The sequence below is a fragment of the Oenanthe melanoleuca genome, chromosome 2, assembly GCF_029582105.1.
Source record: "Oenanthe melanoleuca isolate GR-GAL-2019-014 chromosome 2, OMel1.0, whole genome shotgun sequence".
NCBI classification, from domain to species: Eukaryota; Metazoa; Chordata; class Aves; order Passeriformes; family Muscicapidae; genus Oenanthe; species Oenanthe melanoleuca.
The window spans coordinates 21,144,192-21,165,024 of record NC_079335.1 but is presented as its reverse complement, the minus strand read 5'-3'; the positions used below and the strand labels follow the sequence as shown (position 1 = coordinate 21,165,024).

Below are 20,833 nucleotides of genomic sequence, written 5' to 3'. Positions count from 1 at the left end.
TCCAGTTTAGAATATAAGCATAAAATGATGGAAAGTGTCTTGAAATCTAGGATGCACCATGTTACTAAAGAGGATGTTTTCCTCCATTCAAAGACAAAATATTTGCCTTTTTTCTTCTTCTTCTTTAAACCATGCAGCAGTATTCAGATAAAATTTTCTGCTTTTGTTCTTCAGCTTTGTTCTTCCTACAAGGTTTCGGTGTTAGTATTATTATCCATGAAAGCCAGATACAGCTTTATGCTTTGCCTGCGATATGTGATTTCCATTCCTTTTGTCTAAGCAGACGGCCTCTGAAGGAATTGTTACCTGTCCTGGAAGGGAGAAGGGGAGCCTGAAACATTTTATGCAGCAGTACAGTTATATCACTACTAGATCCCTACTGAATAAAAAGAAGCTGTTTCTATAGCATACACTAAATTTATACCTGTAACATGGAATCTCAAAAAAATTGAATAATGTACATAATCCGCTTTTCTTTTTTTTCTTTCTTTCTGATAAAGATATGCGTCATCTTACAGTTTTAAAAAAAGTTTGGCTAATCACTTGGGACTATAATTATTTTTCAGACTGGCATCATATAATTTTGTAAGTGGGATCAAATTTAGATTCATTGTGATAAATTTATCCTCTCTGCTAGAAAGAAATGCACAAGGCCTTCCATAATTTTATGTTATTACTTGGTTGGAGACTGTTCATCTGATCTGATGCATAAAAGTTCAGCATTTTCAAAGAATCCAGTTCTGGAAATTATTTTTGACCCTAAACCATGGGATTGCACTAATGTGTACAAATTTGGTAAATGAAAGCATCTTGTTTTGTCTGTATACAGATTTTCTTGCTGATACTATATGTAGGTGTAATTTCAATTCATTACTGATAGTTTATAACTTTATATAGTGTTTTCTTTTTATTGGTGTGAATCCATGGGGGGGATTTTCCAAAAATGGACTGAAAAAGAGTAAAATGTATGCAATATCTCCCTGTATAACACAATGTGGAAGTTTCTGTCTTACACCCCTGTTTTGCTATCACACTGCCCAGAACTGTCTTATCTGTCCACAATTATTTTTGTTGCCTCATTTTTTCCAGGAGAGAGCTAAAGCATGTGTTTAAAGATACTCATATTCAAAACACTCTATTGATGGGATTTTAGCTTAGACTCCTTTGGCAAACGTGGTTTTCTAACACATTTGCATCCTCAGATACCTCCTCATGCTACAGCCCAGGGCATGCAAAATGCATACAAGTTTTATGTTACAAACATCCACTGTGATAGGATCTAATAGCCTTTGTGTTTTGGATATTCTGAATTAAAAACTTAACACTGGTTAGCTGCCATAGAATAGTAATGTTTTAGGCCAGTATACAGGGCCCACAAGAGAGCCAAGGCCAAGTTGTCACCTGTACTGAAACCGATTTGTGTGTTCATCTTTGGTCCAGAAAATGTTCAGTGGGCTTCAAACCTGTGGGATTCATACATTATGAATTATGACAGGAAACATGACAAGCACAGAGATTTTTTTTTTTTTTTTAGTTCCATGGCATGCAAGTGTTCGTTTTCAATCAAAGCCTCTTGGATGAGATCCTCTGAAATATTACTGGTCAAGAAATTCTTGACTCTGTTGGAACCACGACTTGATTACAATTATTTCAAAAATATGAGACTTAGAATTTTTGGATTTTTGAGTCAATATTTCTTCCTCATTCCTTAAGTGTACATGCTATAGTTCTCTCCCTAAGCTGGAGTTGCATTAGTGTAAGTACATTGTGAGAGTTTCTTCTGAGAGTTGTGGTATTTTTGCTCATTTAAAAAAAAACAAAAAACAAACAACTTGATATTCATTAAATTAATGCATTTGTAATATACACTGGAATGGTTATATAATGATAACTCATATTTCAGGAAGGCATATTTAGGAGTTCCCTCCTCTAAACATGTACTGATCACTAAACATACCTGTCATTTTGTCTTGTTTCCTGAAAGACATAACATTAGTAGTAGTTCTGGAGTTATATACTACAAAAATGTGTAACCTAACATTATAGATAGTAAGAAGTGTTTACAGGAAGAGTCACATTTGCATTATGTAAATTGAGGTGTTTACATCCAGCTGCAGAAGTATGTCCTTGTTACAGTGTCACCACTGGTAAAGCAAGTCTAGGAAGCTTCTTGTCATTTCTTTGGTCCAGTTTATCACATGCTGAATTGAACTGCTACAGATATTTGGGGATTGTACTGTGATCTCTATGAGATTGCTTGTTTAAACACAGAAAATTGTACATACACAACTCTACAAAGAATTACACTGGTCTAACTCAGTGAATGCAGGATTGCAAGGTAACAGGACTGAATGGGCAGGACAGGGTAGCTGGGAATATTTTGAACAGGCTGTTCCACTGTGAAATACCCATTTGAAACCACACCTTGCTATTAAGTATTTCAAAGTCATCAAGCAGGGAGGAGCATAGAAGAAGTATAGTCTCATGACAGAGGTAGGAGAGATGCCAAAGGTGACACCTAGGCAAATAAACTCCATTAGTGTAGGAGATGGGTTGAGATACAAGGCAGTCAAATCTTGTTGTCAGAAGTTATTGTTGCAGGAAGGTCCTCAAGATAAATTTTAGGTAAGGCAAGCTTCAACGATGGAGCTTGTCTAAAATATCAAATGAATGTAAATAATCTTGGAGCTGGCTTTAGTGAAGTGAAAAGAAGTCCAGACACTACTTTGAAGTAATTCATTTGCAAATTTGTTGTGAGTGTTCTAGGGACTGCCCAAATCTGTGCATTGAATTCTCTTGGGAAAGGGAAGCCTAAAACCAGGTTACTGATTCAATCTCAGGGCCATCACAAAGCTGGGTTTTCCGAAGACTCCCTTGCTCTGTTGAAAGGGTGGTTGGGAAGATGGCATGACAAGGTACAAATTAGAAAGTTTCACTCAGTGCCTCTGTGATGTGACAGGACTGTGGACAAAAAGTGTGAGACCCAGGAGCTCCTCAAATTGAAGTGATGTATGAAATGCATCAAGATTTTCTTCAAACCAAGATTAATTAAATTTTTCAAGACTGAGCTTTGTCATGAGTAGTGTTGGTTGCTAAGAAAATATGTACTGCAGGAACAAAACAAAAAAACTCCACTGTGAATTTCACTGCAACAAATTGTCTTACAATTGGCTGTTTGTTTCTCTTTCAGAACAAAAAATTGCAAAACAAAGAAAGAAGCAAGAAAAACATACCACGGGATTACAGTGAATGGGACAAGTATGTTAAATCCCTTATACTTCAGTTTTTAATAAATCTTATTTGTTTAACTAGGGAATACAGTAGATATATTTTGCAGAAACATAGCATTAAGGTTGGCATTTTAGGGAACTATAACACTGATGAAACTTTGTTTTTTTCTTAATATTCTGTTAAAATGCAAATGACACATTATATTGCTAACAGCTGAGAACAAGTTAGTCTATACTTTTGAATAAACTGTGTGAAATATAGTATATCAGCAGAAAAAAAAATAAAAAATTGATTACTTAATTGCTGAGGTTTTTGAAAACAAATTTAGGGTTATTTAATATGGACTTATAAACATGGACTTCTCTATCTAAAGCCACAGTTCTGCATTGAAAACAAAACTGATGAATATTTACTCCTGCACTGAACCCCACTAACCTCAAAGAATGAGCTTCAGGCTCATTCACTTCAGGCAGTGCATCATTTTACTCAGATGCAATTACACTTAATAGAGGTTTAGACAATAACTATTTTAGACTAGATGGTGCTCTGATACAAAGACACTTCACATCATGTAATGGTGGCACATCACCCTCCCAAGTTACGTGACAGGTTGATGCCCAAATTTTTGAACACAGAAATCAAAAAGCACATACTTGTGTTGTACATAGTAGAAGCTTTTTTGTAGTTCCTGAAATCTGGAATATAATGCTGTAGAATCAGAGTGAGGAGGCAGAAGTTTCCAGTCAGTAGATGGGGATATTGTGGGGTTTGGGTAATGAAACTATACATCAAAGCTCCTACAAAAACCCTGTTTTGCAAATCAGTAATTTTCATGCATATATCTTTCAGAAATGGGTGCCTTCCTGCTCAAATGTGGACAAAGAAAATAGGTTCTGGAACAATTTATTCTTTCATTCATTTATTCTTTACTTTTGCAACTGTATCATTCCAAGTAATTGTATAGATTTTGTTTACATGTTTATGTGCACAATCTTTAAGTGCTTTAGCATGTTGATAATAGTACAGGTTGTGAATTTTCCCACAGAGTGTATTTATTTTGGATTATGAGTACACTGAAACAGAATTGTTTGAAAGACATTTTCCAATTTAAAGCATATCATGGTTTTAAAATGTTTTGAGGATAATTTCAAAACTTTCAAATAATTGTTTAGGCAATTTCTAAACAAAATGTTTCGCTTCTTATTTTAAAAACATTTATTTGAATGTGGTTAATTTATAATAAATAGGTAAAAGTAAACTAGCAAAAGATCAGATTCAAAATAGAGAACAATTAGCCTTACGTGAAAAGGTTTAAGTTGGATAAATTTTCAAAATAATATCTTGATTTCAGAAAGAATGAAGTTATATCATCAAGATTATTGTGAAAAGGCTGTCTTTCATTCCACCGTACACAGAAAAGCAGCAAGAATAATGTTTCTGTATAATGTAGGAATTGATTATTACTATATTTATTTTACAGTACTATGGCAGCAATATTTCTTTGATATACATTCCAATGCTGTTTTCAAAAGCTGCTTCAGAGTAGCTTTCAAAGTGTCTGAGACCACTTATCTCAAGTTTACTGTATAAATTGCTTAGAAGCTGCTTCTTAGTTATTTTGGCAGAGGTTAATAGAGATGTTTGATAGTGCTGGGATAGAGCCTGATGATACTGTTTCTTAAATTTTACCTGTCTGTTTTGGAGAAGATGGTGAGGAGGGGAGGCAGAGATTTTTCTTGGTCGCCGATAATCAAACACAGCCTGTATCTCTTTTCCTTTGATTTATAATGAAAATACAGTATGCCTTTTTATCAGCTGAGGAGTCTTGCTATGCAACATTACTAAATTTATCATTTTATTAATTAAAGGTTTGATGTGGAAAAAGAATGTTCTAAAATTGATGAAGACGGTGAAGAAAGTAACTCAAAAGCAAGATTCTTCAGTAAGACAAGTCTACCTATGATTGAAAAGAAAATTGACACAACTGGTAAGGTCTTAGAAACATAATTTTTCTTCATTTGTATTACTGTGTTGTAGAGTATGAATACGAATTAAAGAAGTGTATCAAATGCCTTTTTCAGCCCCTAGAGATGCTAAAAGTTGTTACATCATCAAGTAAGCTTGAAGCCATGTTTGAAAAAAATCTAGTCTTAATAAACAGTAAGAATGTTTTGTTTAGTTGGAGCACTAGGTAAAGAAGTAAAGCATACTTCTGGTATATAAATTAATGGTAGAGGTTATCCAACTGCTTTTTTCTTGCACATTGAATTGTATGCCTATCAGAAGAATTTAGTGTTTTATTACAGAAAATAAAATACAAATTTGTCTTGTAGTAAGCCATGTACTTTTAAAAAAATGCAGACTATGAGATTCAAAGTATTTTATCTGACTGTTTTGGCTATATCTGTGCAAGTTGCTAGTAGTTGTGTAGAAATATTTTTTGCCAGGAATGACAAAGAGAGAGAAAATTTTTATTGCTACTCGTGAAAAAGAAAAGGGCAATGAAGCCTTTGCCACTGGCGATTATGTGGAAGCAGTGACATATTACACTCGGTGAGTAAATACTACTGGGTTCTTTTATTTTAATGACTCTTACTTGTGAATATTGTTTTTAGACCAATGTAATTGAAACAGCTTCTTGCTGAAGTAACTAGTGACAATTAGATTATTTTCAGAAGTACAGAAAGATTTGACAGAAGAATATTTTAAGCACTGATCCATCCTGATATTATTTTTTATTTATCAGAAGAGAACGGACTAGATAGTGATGGAATGCAATCTGCAGGTGTCAGAAACTTCGTCAGATTTTTTAAACCATTGAAATTCAAGGGAAAGTTTATAAAAATAAAAGGATAATCACAGTATTGAGAAACTAAATAATTACAAACGCAGTTTAACTCTGTGCTTTGAAATGGTGAAAACTTAAATAAAAAGAGAAATCAGAAGTGTCAGTTATTGTTTAGAAATTTAGAGTACATGGGAATCTTGAGGTATTAATTACCAGTGTAAATGGAGGGTAATGATATGACACTACTGTGAGATGAAACATGAAGATATTTAATGAGCTATGACTTTGTAGTGGGATAACCTTGAAAAAAAAATGAGAATGTTAATACATTTGTGGTCAGTGCACATAAGTGTGGAGAAAATAATGAACAGAAATAGTATGGAACAGCAATAAAATAAATATTTAACAGATTTATGTTTAGGAAGTATCATTCACATTGTCACTGAAGGAGGCAGGCAGGTTTTTGTAGAACAGCTTATGAAAATTTATCTGGAGGTTGCTGATACAAAAAGATATGTATGTATGTATATATGTGTGTGCATACTTGTAATGATATTCATAGAGCACAAGCTGCTTAAGTGAGGCATTTCATGTGTGATGGGTTTGGTTTTTTCTGTTCTTGACTTGAAGCTTTAAGATCTTTCTTGTTTTGTTTGGGTTTTTCACACATACATAAAAAAGTCTATAGCTGTATTTCATATACAATAAATAAAATACAAATATATAATATAAAAATAAGTAAAAATATCTGCTTTTGGAACATAAATAAGGTACTAATTTGTAAGGATAGGCAGAATCCTTTCTAATGGGTTTTCCATTTTTGACCCTCTTGGGGCATTGGATGCCTTCTGAAATGTATGTTAGTGACACCATGCTGTTGTAACTGCTCAGTTTTCTAATCCTGTCTGTGATCTATTTTCTTAGAGTTACAAATATTTAAGTAAAATATTTTGAAGAGAATTATGGAATGGAAACTGTAGAGTCTGACCTTTTATTCTTACCCACTGTCTTTCTTGACTGTCACTTTCTTGCCTGTTCCTCTTGTGTGGAGACAAACCTTCACACATTGAATCACTGCTTAGACTAGAATGCATCTCCTCTTCTTCCTTACCCTCCTACCCTTTCTAAAGAGCATGCACAGATTATCCTACTGGGATCATAGCTGCATAGAGCTTTTATTCTTTTTTTGTTTCCCATGCATTGAGCATTTGTGGACAAGCATTTGAGATTGTTCTTCAACCATGTTTTTTTTCACAAGGAAAGTGACAGATGAGCCACGGTAACTCGTCTGCAACATTTCAGGTCTAAGTCCTGGCCAGCAAGAGGCCTCTGAAGACAATAAATCTAGTTGGTGGATGGTTGCCTGTGGTCTCACAGGAGGGGCTCTCTAATCACTACTGTGGTTAGAATACCAGTATTAATATTGCTGTAGTACTGTTTTCAGCTTCCAGTAGTGAAATGTTTGTAGATTCAGATTTTCTGACTATGACTCTAACATGATCAATATTCCCTTTCTTTTAGGAGTATATCAGTAATACCAACAGCAGCTGTGTATAATAACAAAGCTCTAGCAGAAATCAAACTTCAGGACTGGGACAGTGCTTTGCAGGATTGTGAGAAGGTACTAGATATGGAACCTGGCAACATAAAAGGTAAAGTAGAAAATAAAATTTCAATGTGTTATTTTACCTCTAGCAAATAAAATGGTACATGTTGTTAGTTGATTTAATTGAGCTTTAGATTAGGTCTAAGTAGAAAAAAAAGGAACAGTGTAGCTCCCCAAAGCAATTTTAATGGTACTGTGGGGGTTAGTAAAGTTTTATGCAGTTCATCCTGTTGATCTGTAATGGGAATTCTTACATGGCAGCATGTTTTTCATATGATAGCTATAAGCCCTCTTGTATTCCTGTAGTGTTTCCTTAATACCCACACTGAATTATAAATTAATTTAAAAGTGACATGAAAACAATCAAAGTTGTTTGTTTATTCCTTCTGAAGTCAAGGACTTGAATGGAGCTAACTGTATTTGCATGGGTGGAGGGGGAAAATTTGAAAACTATGGAAAAGTGCTTCACAAATCATGATTGCTGCCTCAAAAGATGTAATATGAAATTGCATCATTAAAAACCATCAAGAAAATAGTTGTTACTAATATAGAAGTAAGTGCAGAATTTTAAAAACTGTATAACTGCAATATGTCTAGAAAAAAATCGTGTATTTCTATTAACTTTATACTGTAAATACACAAATAATACACTTTGTTCTTTTGTAGCTTTGATGCGTCGTGCCACTGTACACAGTCATCTGCAGAATTACCAGGCAGCTATAGAGGATCTGAATAATGTGTTGTCTGTTGAACCAGAAAACTCTAGGGCTAAGGTAAAGATTAGTGGGTTGAATATGGCTAGAAGGAGGTTGTATGCACTTGAAGTAAGTTCACATTGTCTCATGTAACTATGAGTTTTGAGGACACACTCGATCTGCTGTGCTGTTGATCAGCTTCCCAAGCCACATGTGGTGGAAGTTAAATGTGGTCAGATCTTCTGTTCAGGACTTGATTGTGAGAAAAAGTCTTCTCTGTTAATGTAATTTTGGTGCCTAAAACATTTTCTGCTGAACACGCTTGCAGTACTAGTGTCTTGCTGATCAAAGCTATTTGGAAATTTCTCTTGAAAAGATCCATTGAACTAGGTACATTTAAGTATGAATACATAAAAAAAAGAAAAATTCAACAGAGATGCCCAGCTTTTGTTGTTACAGTGGTAAAGTTAATAACCCAAAAGGAGAAGACCTGGATTCTGTCCTTGCTTCAGTGTGGTGTTATAAATCCTAATTTCTCATTTCCAGGGTAGAATGAAAAACCTTTCATACCTTCTGATAAATCTGGACCCTTCATAAACAATTTTGGATCAAAGAAAGACAGATGCTTTCTTTGAAAATCTAGCTCAGGATAGGGTTCTTGTACCACCGTTACTTTGGCTATTTTAGGAGAGGATTGGTTTGTGTCCCTTTCTTGGTATCTTAGGGATGTTTTGCAGGTTAGAACAGTCTTTGCATTTGGACTCTACGTGTCCTGAGAATCTTCAATAATGAGCAATTCTGATAGTAAAATGCTTGTTGTATGTTAATTATGAGTCCATCATACCACTATCCTTCTAATGTTTTTACATAGAACTTCTAGATGCTGTGCAATTATCTCAACTTCTGACTTCTGTCCAGCTCTTGTTGGTGGCATATCATAAGCTGCTAGCATCTTGTTCATTGCTGCTCCTTTCCATGGAATTATTTATTACTATTGCTTGAACCAGAGAAAATGGTACAAGCTACTTGTGTCAAATTCACCACATACAGCATTTGTCCCTTTTAGGATGTTCCTGGAGCTAAGTTCCTGTCCAGAAGAGTTCCTGAGTTTCATATCAGCTAAGGAATTACATGTCTCTAGATTTGAGTTCTAGAAGAGACTTTGGTCTTTAGTGTTTCCAAGACTGAATAACTAAATAGCTTGTGAGTCTGTGATGACAAACTCTACAACAGTCCTTGTGAAAAGATGTGTCGAATAGGCTGTGCTGAGACTTCTCATAATACCAGACATAGGTAGTCACTCATTTTGAAGACACTATTCCATTACTTGCTTGGCTGAGCAGTGCTTTTGTAGCTGAAAGCAGATGTCTGTACTTTGTCCTTATCCATGCCAGCTATTATGCCTTGGCTCGCATATCTAGAAATGACAAGTGCTTGGCAGGGCATTTTTTCAAGTTTCTTATTTCTTGGAGGAGCCTCAAAACCCTACTGAGCTAAATATGATCGTATGGAACATAGGCAGAGTGCATTTTCATATCCAGAATCACTAATACAGAAGTGGATGGTTGTCAGTAACTGGAATTCTTCAAGATAGTTTGCCCATGTGGATTTTGCTTGATCTTGTTCTTACCTTTTTCTTGAGATAGGAAGTACAGAGAGCATTTTCTGGCCCAGCATTGAATTACATTCAGAATACTACATAATGCTGGGTGTGTCTTACTCTGCTCTGACAGTGTAAAGTGATTTAGAGGTTTATGGGTTACAGTGATAGTGGTTAACAGTTGGACTTGATCCTAAAGGTCTTTTCCAACCCTGATGATTCCAAGTGTGGTTAAAGGAGTTATTTTGCATAATAGAAAAATGTTATGGAATGAGAAGCTGTTTGATCTAATTGCAGTTCTTACAAGAGGAGCAAACTTTATCGTTATTCAACAGTGTTTTGCTGCACTGTTAGGACACTGTCGTCTCTGGGTTCTAGTTCTCTCAGTTGTATTTCTCCATCAGATATCCATCTGACATCAGATTCTCCATAGCATAAATTTTGATTCTGATTTTAGGCTCTTTTAGAGAGTCTCTGGAGAACCTGTTTTCCACATCTCTTCTTAGTATACCATGCCAGATCTCACAATCATAAATCTACTTTTTTCCTTTGAATTTAGGGTGTTTTTTTTAAATAAGCAGTGCACTTAAGAAAAGTATGTATTTATTTATGTGATATTATCTTCACACAAGGATGTGAAGATATCTTGTGTCTATCTTTTGTGAGAGAGACAGAAATTGACTATGATCTTGGTTTGATGCTGACTTATGGAAAATTCACATTTATTTACTGTCTTTTTATATTGGTAATTCTTCAGGATCTTATATGGATTATTTAGCAGAATGTATTTTCTGTACAGAAATTGTAATTTATATACATAATAAAAAAGACTTCTGCTATTGCTGGTTTTTTCTCTATTGTAGAAAAGTCTGCTAGAGATTGAAGAGAAACTGAAAGGTTTAAAGCCTATATCTGAGCCTCAAGGCAAAGGAAAAAAAATACTTATTGAAGAGATAGAGGATGCAAAAAGTGGTGAAGAAAGAGGGGAAGATACAGAAGAATGTGAAAGACATGGTGGAGATAAAAGTAATGTATTATAATTTCTTCTTTTATTTTAACCCAAGGAAAAAAATCATTGTCTTTAACATTGTAATGTTTATTCACACCATTCATCCATATTTTCTTGCAAAGATTTCTGCCTGTTCGAAGACTAAACTTATATTGACTACTTAAAGTAGATCTGAGTGTGAAATTTAGAATCCAGTTTTATTACACATTTTTGTAATTATTTCTAGAATGGGCATAACAGAGGCAAATGAGAAATGTTGCTATAAATCACCTACTTCCCTGTGCCCTTTGTAATTTTACACCTGTCCTTTGATGTGGACCCAGTTAAAAATTTTTTCTGGTGAGAGAACATTTTGTGTTCCTGAGATCTTTCTCTCACACAGCTTTCCTGCCTTCCTACCAGCACATTTTTCTTCTGCATTTTTTTTCCCTGCTTGCATCAAAGGGTGTTAAAATGAACAGGTAATCAAGATCAATTTTTGTTGTTGTTTGTTTTAGAAACTATCTTTTTTTTAATTGTAAGAGCTCATCTCTGCGCTGTGGAAGTTTATATTAGAGGTACACAGCATGTAGTTTACAAGCAGTTGAAGTGTATCTCCTGTTCCTGGGTTAGTGTGTTATTAACTGCAAGGCTCTTGGGATGAGGCCACTGGCATAATCAGAATCCATGGCTTGCAGGAGGAGCTGAGGCAGCAGGGGCTAGGAAGGCTTGCATTGGCAGTTGCTTTTAGATTCAGCTGCACGGCTGGCCTCCAGCCTGCAATAGAATAACATCCCTAGGCTGATTTCACCCTTCTCCTTTCTGTTAGTTGTGTTGGTTCTTTAAGGTATTGTGGCATGACAGCTGTGATTTCTATGTTTTCTGTGTTTTATCTTGAAACTACAGTCTGTGGGTTTTGCAGCTTAATCATGAATGTTGGACTGTACGTGTGATATAATAACATATTATTGGCACACAAGATTAGGGAAAATACATTTTTCCACATCAGTTGATGTCTACCAAATCTCCTGGGCTAAAACCTTGGAAGAAAGGGCACATCATGTCCCTGGCCTTAAATGTCTGTTCGTGTGGGGTTGTTTTCTACTGTGAGCATTGAGATGACTGTGTGCCTTCTAGCTCCATAGGAAGAGTTCCATTCTGTTGATGAAAGGTTAGGCCTTTAAACATAGGGAAGATTGTCAGCTGACGCCAATGGCATATGTGTTCCTGTGATATACATAAGTATTTCTGAGATTTAAGTGGCAAGCATTTTCATAGATTACTCTGTGTTTTCTTGTACAACTGGAAACAAATATGAACTCAGTTCAGTTAATGAAAAAAAATGTTCTGTGAACCTAACAGCAATAAGTAGGCTAAACATCTAGTCCTGTCATTATAGGCAGTCTTGTAGTCACATTTATTTCACATTCTAGTTGGTAAGCCTAATGCATTCCTACTAAACTTACAATTTAGAGACTGGGGAAAAAAATAAAAATATTTTTTGTTTTCTTTAGGGCTGAAGAGTTGCTTTCTGAACTTTGAACAAAACAGTCTAAATAGAGTGCAGTCTCTCTTCATCCTCTGCTTAACTGAAAGCAAAAGTAAATAGAGCCCTTTCTGTACAATGGAAATGGAAAATTGCTTGCAACCTAGAGACTATAAAAACAGTATTCAGGCACTGCAAAACCTAAAAATCATGTATGTGCTTGACAAAGCATCTGGTATTTTGACATGTTTCTAGAAGTTAAAACCTCAAGTGATAAATACAGTTTAAAGATAAATTTATATATTTTAAATAGCCCCTTTTAATTATGACAAATTTGTTGAGCTGTGTGATATTTACTTGGACTATTACAATATTAAAGAATATTATATATATTATATTATTATATATTATATAATATTAAACATTGCCCAAACTTCAAATATTCCTGTTAAAGTATTCAGTGGGATTTTTTTTTTGTTTGTTTTATGATGGTCCTTCCATTTTAAGTTTGTTGTTTTAGTAATAGCATAAATTAAAATTCTTTCTAGTGTGTATTTGTTGTCATTCTGGTCAAAATTCTGTCCAGACTTTTCAGTACCTTTCTTCAAATTCTCCTTGGAATTTATAATGTGTCTTGAACTTTTTTCCTTAAGAAAAGTTCAGAAGTAGTAGTATTTTTTTTTTAGCCCAGAATACTGCTTTCATGAATACATTTCTCGGTAGAGACCAGTCAGGAACATTGTTTTTAAAGACTGAAAGGAAAAGACAATGAGAATTATATTTGAGAAGTATAGCTATGCATTTTTTGCATGCTGTTTACTCAGACCTGAAATATTTAACCAATTAGTGTTACCCAGCAGCTGAACAAGGTAGCTATCAGCATTCCTATTGTCAGGGGGACTCCAGACTCCAGATGCTGTAAATGCTTCCTGTTTAATCCAGGACTGGTTCTGTGCACTTCATATTTAGGAAGTTTCCTCCTGTGTTCAGGAATTATACATTATTCACATTAATAACATGCACATCACATATTATGTGCCTGTCTTGGTTTTTCTTTGTCTCTAGAAGTTGGGATGGTCTTCAGCAGTGTTTAGCTGTGTTTTGTAAAAGCTCGTCCTGTCACCTGCTTGTCTGTGACATTTAATTTTTTCCTGCTTTGGTGTATGTAAAAAGTATTTTAGCATGTATGTTAAGGAAGTTGTTAAAACACTGGTGTCTTCATTCATCTGTCCAGCATGCCTTTTAGCACCATTCTCCCTAGCAAACAGACTTTAAACCTTTTTGGTATATTTGGCACCACCAGTTGGATGGATGGGTGGATGTCTCAAATACAACTAACTTAAGTTTTACAAAAATGTCTGTGTGGGTAGATTTAGCCTATCATTGTTCCCACTGTGGAGTATGAACTTATTATTAAACATGGTTTTTCAAAACAGGGAGCTCAACTAGGTAGGAGGAACTGGAGGATCTATTGTTTCTACAAATCTGGTGCTTTGCCATCCTGTTCAGTTTGATTTCAGTAACATTTGTGTGTTTAAAAAAGATTATTGCTTTCATTTTGGACTATCTGGAGTTAATCTCTATTGAGTCAGTGTCAGATGTTTTGTTAAAGTCAATTGAAAGTATTATTCCAATATGTGAAAAAATTCTGTTGGACAGGCAAATACATCAGGTTAAGGGAGGGGGAAGATAGCATCTTAATAGTACCAAAAGGCAGAGTTGTTCTGTGCTCAGTAGTATCGAGAGTCAGGCTCTGCAGAAATCTGTCTTTGAATACTGCAGTGGTAATCTGGTAGGCATTCAGCTCAACGTGGAAGATAGAGGTTTTATGATCTAATACCCTTATTCTGTGATGTTTCCTAAATAAATTTGTAATAAATAACAGTGAAAGTGTAATGATCACAAGTATGCATGAAAGAGTTTTTGTCATGTTTAAATGAAATCCTCTTGAGAAGGATTTATAAGCTTTTATCTTGCCTATTCTATGTTATATTTGAGGAGAGTTTTGTATAACGTTACTGCTTTGACAGCATGTGATCTAATTTTAATATGCAAGCATTTGATTTAGTCGTGGAAGATCAAAGCGTCCGTGTTGTAATAGGCGATATTTAAAGAGTTAATTTCAAGGTGAGCCCTGTACCATTGTGACACCTCAGGACAGGGGTTCCCTTGCACCCAGCAAGGAGAAATGAGGCTTCGTGGTAATCCCCTCTCGATAACACTGCAGGTTACTTGTGAGCAGGAGTTTGTGTGTGTCCCGGGCGGTGTTTCCGAGGCAGATAAGCCCCCCTAGCGTCGGGCTGCTGCGGGCTGTGCGCGGTGCGGCTGTGCACACCCCCGCGGCGGCGGGCCGATAGTTCGCGCTGATGATGCGGCTCTAACGCGGCTCATTAACGCCCTTGCAGCCTCCGCCGCGCCAGCGGCAGCGCGGGCGGCAGCCGGGGAGCCCGCGATGGGCAACGCGCACAGAAAGAGCCACGGCAAAGGCAAGGCGCACGACAGGGACACGCACAAACACAAGGACTGCGCTGAGAGCGGAGCCAAGAAAGGCGCGCCGGAGAAGAAGGCAGAAAAGCATCTGTCAGACCATGAAGAAGTTAATGGCTATTTACGCAGCGATGAGAACAGTGAAAGCGCCGAAGCTGAGGAGATCAAATCGCATAGAGAAGGGTCTGGGTCGGCTGCTGGTGACAGTTCCACTTCACTTCCTCCTACTGCAGCAAAACTGAAAAGTGAAGGAAACGAGTTATTTAAGAGTGGACAGTTTGGAGAAGCTGTGATCAAATACTCGGAAGCGATTGAATATGTCACTGGTCTAGGTGAGTTAATACCTTATGCTTTAAATCTAAAACTATTTAGACGATTTAAAGGAACTACAAATGAATTAATTTAGCCTGTCCCTGGATTTTTGATAAGGAGTTACCTGCATTAAATCTTTCTTCATTTCAGTAGACAGCAATTCACGTGACAAAAATATAGGAAGATTAGTGAAATAATGTTTTAATTTCCTTGGGGTAGAGCTGTTGGCATTTATTTATGTTTGAATACTTACATATTCTAGGAGACATGATAAAAGAAAGCTCTTTAATGTTTTGCGATGTCAGCAAACTGCATCACTGCAGTGCAGCTTGGAGTATGCAAATTTTTAATTTTTTAATACTATTTGATTTTAATTGTAACTTCTTTTAGGAGAACAAAATCCAGACGATTTAAGTATCTTGTACTCAAACAGAGCAGCATGTTACCTCAAAGAAGGGAACTGCAGTGACTGCATTCAGGATTGTAACAGGTAAATTGAAACCTCCCATGTAGGACAGCAACATTCCTGGTGATGATTAAACATTTTAACTGATATATTGCTAGTGCTGTTTGACTCAGAGCAGTATCAATAAAGTCTGAGTCTTTGTCTGAATGACAAATAACTTTGTTATGTAAACAATGACATGGAAACTAGGGAAGGAATAACTTCTAACTTACTGTCCTACTGTGTAAGGGCAATTTTTAAGCTTGTTGTGTTCACAGAAATGTGTAGCAGGATTAAAATTTTTAATAGAAAAGCAGGTTTACAGTGGAGTTCTGCAGTAACTTGAATGTTAAAGTTTTGTTAAGCCAGATGCTTATCACAGTATTGGAAATTGCTTTTGAGCACATGTATGGTGTGTGTGTGTGTGTGTGTGTGTGTGTGTTCTCTGTTGGTTTGTTGTTTTGGTTTGGGGTTTTTTAATATATACTTGACATAGTTATAAACAGTAATTACAGCTGTTAAGGAATTGAGCTTAAATCCTTTCTGCTTATTGTGGCTTTTAAGGATACAGGAGTTAGAGAAGATCAGGCACATTCAATAACTTGCAAACATTGTGTCCCACTAAATTCTTACTGTATATTTGATGTTTTGGGGGTTTTTAATATTTCCATAGTTTGAGTTTATAATGCTGAGGCTTAAGGTTAAAAGAATTAGAAATCATATTAATTAATCAGTGGAGTTTTTTGTACAGCAGAAATCTACTGTTAAAACCCTCCAAAATAAAAATAAAATATGCATGTACCTTTGTAGTACATAGGTACAAAACATTTAACTTACTGTATACGTTCTACCTAACAGAATAAATTCTCTGAAAAAAATTACTCACTAGCAGTATTTTGTTAAAATAGCTGCAGCATCACAGACAGCTGGCCAAGATGGTGTATTTAAGAACCATCACATTTTTCTATTCAGGAAGTTTGAAGTATGTAAGTCTTTAGCTGGCATCAGTAATACAGAGGTTTTGGTTTTGTCTTCTTACCAATTAGAAGCTTTTTATTCTTACTAGCTAATGATAGTGTCCTTAATGTCATGCATATTTCCTGGATGCACAAGGACTCATGATGCTTAGGGGTAGAAATAATACAGAGGTAGAAATAATTTAGAGACTGGGAAGCAGAACTGCAAACCTGCACACACATGTAAATTAGGCAGTGTCAAATAAATCTTCAGAAAGCTGCACAATACAATAGATGATCTACAAATAGGTTATTTGATTTCAAAGTAAAATACTGTGTAGGGTTATTTTAGGAGAAACCTTCTCCCCATGAAGTGTGCTTGGCATTGCAGCAGGTTGCCCAGAGATGCTGGGCAGAGATTCCCTTGGAGGGTTTTCAGGCCCAGCTGTATCAAGCCCTGAGCAGCCTGGTCTGATCTTGGAGCTGACTGTATCTGTAGCAGAAAGCTGGGATATCTCAGTCTGGATTGCTTTATGACTTCATGAAGTCAAATTGTCTAGACTCATCGTAATTTCACTATTTCAAAAGTTTATCTCTCTTTAGCAAGAATCATTGGAAAGAAGGTAGTCTTTGAGAAATAGAGCCTTTGTGGACCGCTTCATGTTGCTGGAAAATGTATGGTGTTGGGAAGGAGTTCTAATTGCACAATGTTGAACTTGGTGTTGACCAGGCAGACAATCACAAATGTAAGCAGGCAAAAGACAGGCAAAAACCTAAAGTCCAGAGAAAGACAGGTGTATATTCCTGTCCTAGTAAATGTGTTTTTTAAGTGCATACTTTCATTTAAAGAAGAAGAACTGAAATTCATGTAAGCAAAAGCACCATATATATGAAATCCTTGTAGATCTAGGCATGACTTAAGAAAAATAGCTTTTGCTCTTAAGCAGGTGCCATTACATTAATCATATCTTGGTGATGAGAGCAGTTTTCCAGATGGAAGATAGAGCTTTGACTAGAGTAAGCTGTAGTAAAAACACAAGCAATTTCAAAGCTGGGTGTAATTTAGCGTGTTGATATGAACCACTCAATCCCTTTTTCCTTACTTATTTTATTCTAATTGCCATCTAAAATCACAGAGTTACATATAGTTGTGTGTATCATGAAACAGTTTGATTATTCTGATTTCGGTTACTCTTTTTCAATCCTGCATTTTTCTTTTTGCTTTTCCAGAGCTCTGGAGCTTCAGCCATTTTCCCTTAAGCCTCTCCTACGGCGAGCAATGGCAAATGAGTCAATGGAGAGGTATCGACAGGCATACATTGATTATAAAACAGTCCTGCAGATAGACAGCAGCATCCAAGCAGCAAATGACAGTGCTAACAGGTAACTCCATATGGAAATTCTCTGATAACAGTCAAAACAGACAAACAGAATTCAGATTTGTCTTACATGCTCCCTCTATTCTGTACCTTCAGAGTTGTTGCACAGCTAGTTCATTATGGAGGATTGGCAGTTCTTTTAGTTGTTTTCCCATAATTTCTGCTTTCCTCTCCTAGCAGTAGCTCCCTTTCCCGTTTTTCAGATATGTAATGTTTTAAATATTTTAAGGCTGGTGTTTTTCAGTAGTGCTTCCACTTGTTTTCTGCCCTAACTTCTATTTTCTACTATATAAAATTATACTTAAGGTCCATGCCATTTCTCTGACATGCTGTTTCCTCTACATATTAACAGTCTTTATGTGGCAGTTGGAGATTTATTTTAAGTGTGAATCCTTCTGTATGCTGCAGCTGTGGAAATACTGAAGTAGCTTGATAAAGTGGTTGGCTACAAAGCTTAGAGGTGTAAAAAATATAATTGAATATTATTTTTAAGTATTAATACTTTCAACAATAATTCTTGTTGCCAAGAGAGAGGTATGAATTTCTCTAATTACACTTTAATACTATAAAGCTGGAAACAGAACAGCCATTAATCACTGAGCAGGAACCCACATGCATGTGACTTTTACAGTGGAATCTAGTATGGTTTTCTTTCTTCCTAAGGCAAGGCCATGAGCACTTGCACTATTAATTAAAAAGTCCATAGTATCTTACTTTAAATTCTCTTTATTTGACCAGAGGAAATGGTGATACTTCATAATCTCTTAGAAGTCCTATTTTTTTAATAACACAAAAATTGTTAGTGATCTTCTGTATGTGTGGGGATAATAGAGCACTTGGATTGGTGGAATAACTGCTTATCCTCATGTAATTGCTTATGTAATTATTACACTTTTAAAAAATCTTGTTGGCTTATTTTATCTGCAGATGGTCTTTTCATATTTCTCCTTGACTTGGAACTTGCTTAGTAATAAGCTTATTTCCCTTTTCCCCTTAACACTCTTCCTTTTCTCCTCTCTAGGCCTTATGTTTTTAGCTTCACTGCTCATTACTCTTTTCCTCCCTGGCAACCCATCACCTTATTTCAGCTGCTTCTTCCTTCTTCTCTTCTGCTGGTAATTCATTTTTGCTTGCGAATTATTAGTTTCTAAACCACAGAGACCTCTTGTGTTACTGAACTTTAACTATATTTTAAAAAAATTATCTTATCACTTGAAACTTCAACTGAAACTGTACTAAAGCTTTCGTTTTCATTTTCAAAGAGACCTTTCTAAAGAAATTATAAAAACATTACTCTGCTGCCTTTTAACTTAAAGAAACTACTCCAAATGTAATATTTTTTGAGTTTGTTAAATTAGGATCTTAACCTTCTTTTATTTGAGGATTTGTTGGTTTTTAATTTTTTGTGGGAGATTGGAGAGTTATACTGTAGGATCCTGACAGGAAAAATCCATCATTTTTCTTGTGTCCAAGGGTGGGTTTGATAAACCGTGTTGAAGCTTGTCTTTCTGTGCTTACATAGCTAAACAGATTTTCTGAAAACCTTGGAATCAATTGCATATTTTTAATACTCACATAAAAGACAAGGGTTTTTAATATCAAGCCTTTACCTGATCATGTTGCAATCAAATGGAAATAAGAGTTAAGGTATATAATGGAAACAAGGATAAACAGTTATTTTACTATTTATTAATTGATTAGATGATGTTAAATTGTGTCTTTTATTGGTTCCTGAGGTGATTTTTTTTTTTTAGAGAAACTAGAAGGACTAGCTCTTTTAATGGTGTGTGTCAAATAACTGGAAATTGCATTTCAAGCATGCTTTTAATTAGTGGCATTTTCCTAGCTTTGTGAACATCAGTGGATTTCCTACTTCGTGTATTTTCATTTCCTCTTGAGTGTTTCATTATTTGCTCTTCTCTGTTAGAAATACAGAAGCTCTAATGTGTGGGAATATATTTATGCATTTACTCCTACTAAATTGAAGTTTCATTCCTGTTGTCTCCATTCATTTAATATTAGTGAGCACGTTGCACGCAATAACTGGGAAGCTGTCTTTACAAAGTCCCATTTGACTACTATACTGCAGAAAGAAAATTGTGATCTCCTCCAGAACTGCAGGATTGTTAAGTCAAGTCAGGGTATTGGTGGTGGGAAATGAGTGTATTTGTCCCAGCTTTTTCCTGAGACGCCTGTGCTTTTTAAACTAAGCATGGCACACAGTTATGCATTTTTGCAAAAGACTCTGCTTTCATTATGATATTACAAGAAATCAGTTGATCATCAGATATTTTCCTCCATCTTTTAAAGTCCATTATGATAAATGGAAAAACAAATTAAATTGGAAGTCAGTATGACTCTGGTTTCCTGTAGAATTCCTCCATTACTTTGTGTGGGAAATACCTAAATTAATTGACATGTTAATATGGAGTGTACTGTTTTGCTGAGTAAATCTTGGGGTTGTTCAATTTAGGATAGTGTGCCACATTTTTTTCTTGGCAATTGAGTTCAGGCTATCATTAAAATCCAGAAGTTTTACTAAAATTAGGGGAAAGCAGTACTTTGACAAGCCACATTGGTGGTGTCTCTAAGATACTTAGGAATGGTACAGGCATGTGCAGTTAACACATATTGAAATAGTCTTTTTGATCACTTAGAAAACAGATAAAGCAACTACATTACACTGTGGAATGTGATTATGTGAATGAAGAAATTTACTTTCAAGTCAAGAACAGCAGCATAGTATAAGACATAAACTTGCTTATTATATAGCTCTACAAACAGACTTTAGTTTCTATCATTTTTTTAAATATTTTGGTAATGTCTGTTTTACATAAAGGAGATTAGAACTGGTGCTCCT

At 35.6% G+C, this 20,833-nt stretch overlaps 1 protein-coding gene across 2 annotated transcripts in view; it reads left to right on the top strand.

Annotated features, from left to right (window-relative positions):
* Window positions 1-20,833, top strand: part of SPAG1 (sperm associated antigen 1) — a 37,793-nt gene that overhangs the window by 4,603 nt on the left and 12,357 nt on the right. For both annotated transcript variants that reach the window (XM_056484585.1, XM_056484584.1), the window contains exons 5-13: window positions 3,191-3,258; window positions 5,100-5,218; window positions 5,679-5,784; window positions 7,541-7,671; window positions 8,292-8,398; window positions 10,784-10,946; window positions 14,800-15,213; window positions 15,584-15,683; window positions 17,825-17,977. In XM_056484585.1, coding sequence (XP_056340560.1) covers window positions 3,191-3,258; window positions 5,100-5,218; window positions 5,679-5,784; window positions 7,541-7,671; window positions 8,292-8,398; window positions 10,784-10,946; window positions 14,800-15,213; window positions 15,584-15,683; window positions 17,825-17,977 — 1,361 coding nt within the window. The remainder of the gene's footprint in view (window positions 1-3,190; window positions 3,259-5,099; window positions 5,219-5,678; window positions 5,785-7,540; window positions 7,672-8,291; window positions 8,399-10,783; window positions 10,947-14,799; window positions 15,214-15,583; window positions 15,684-17,824; window positions 17,978-20,833) is intronic.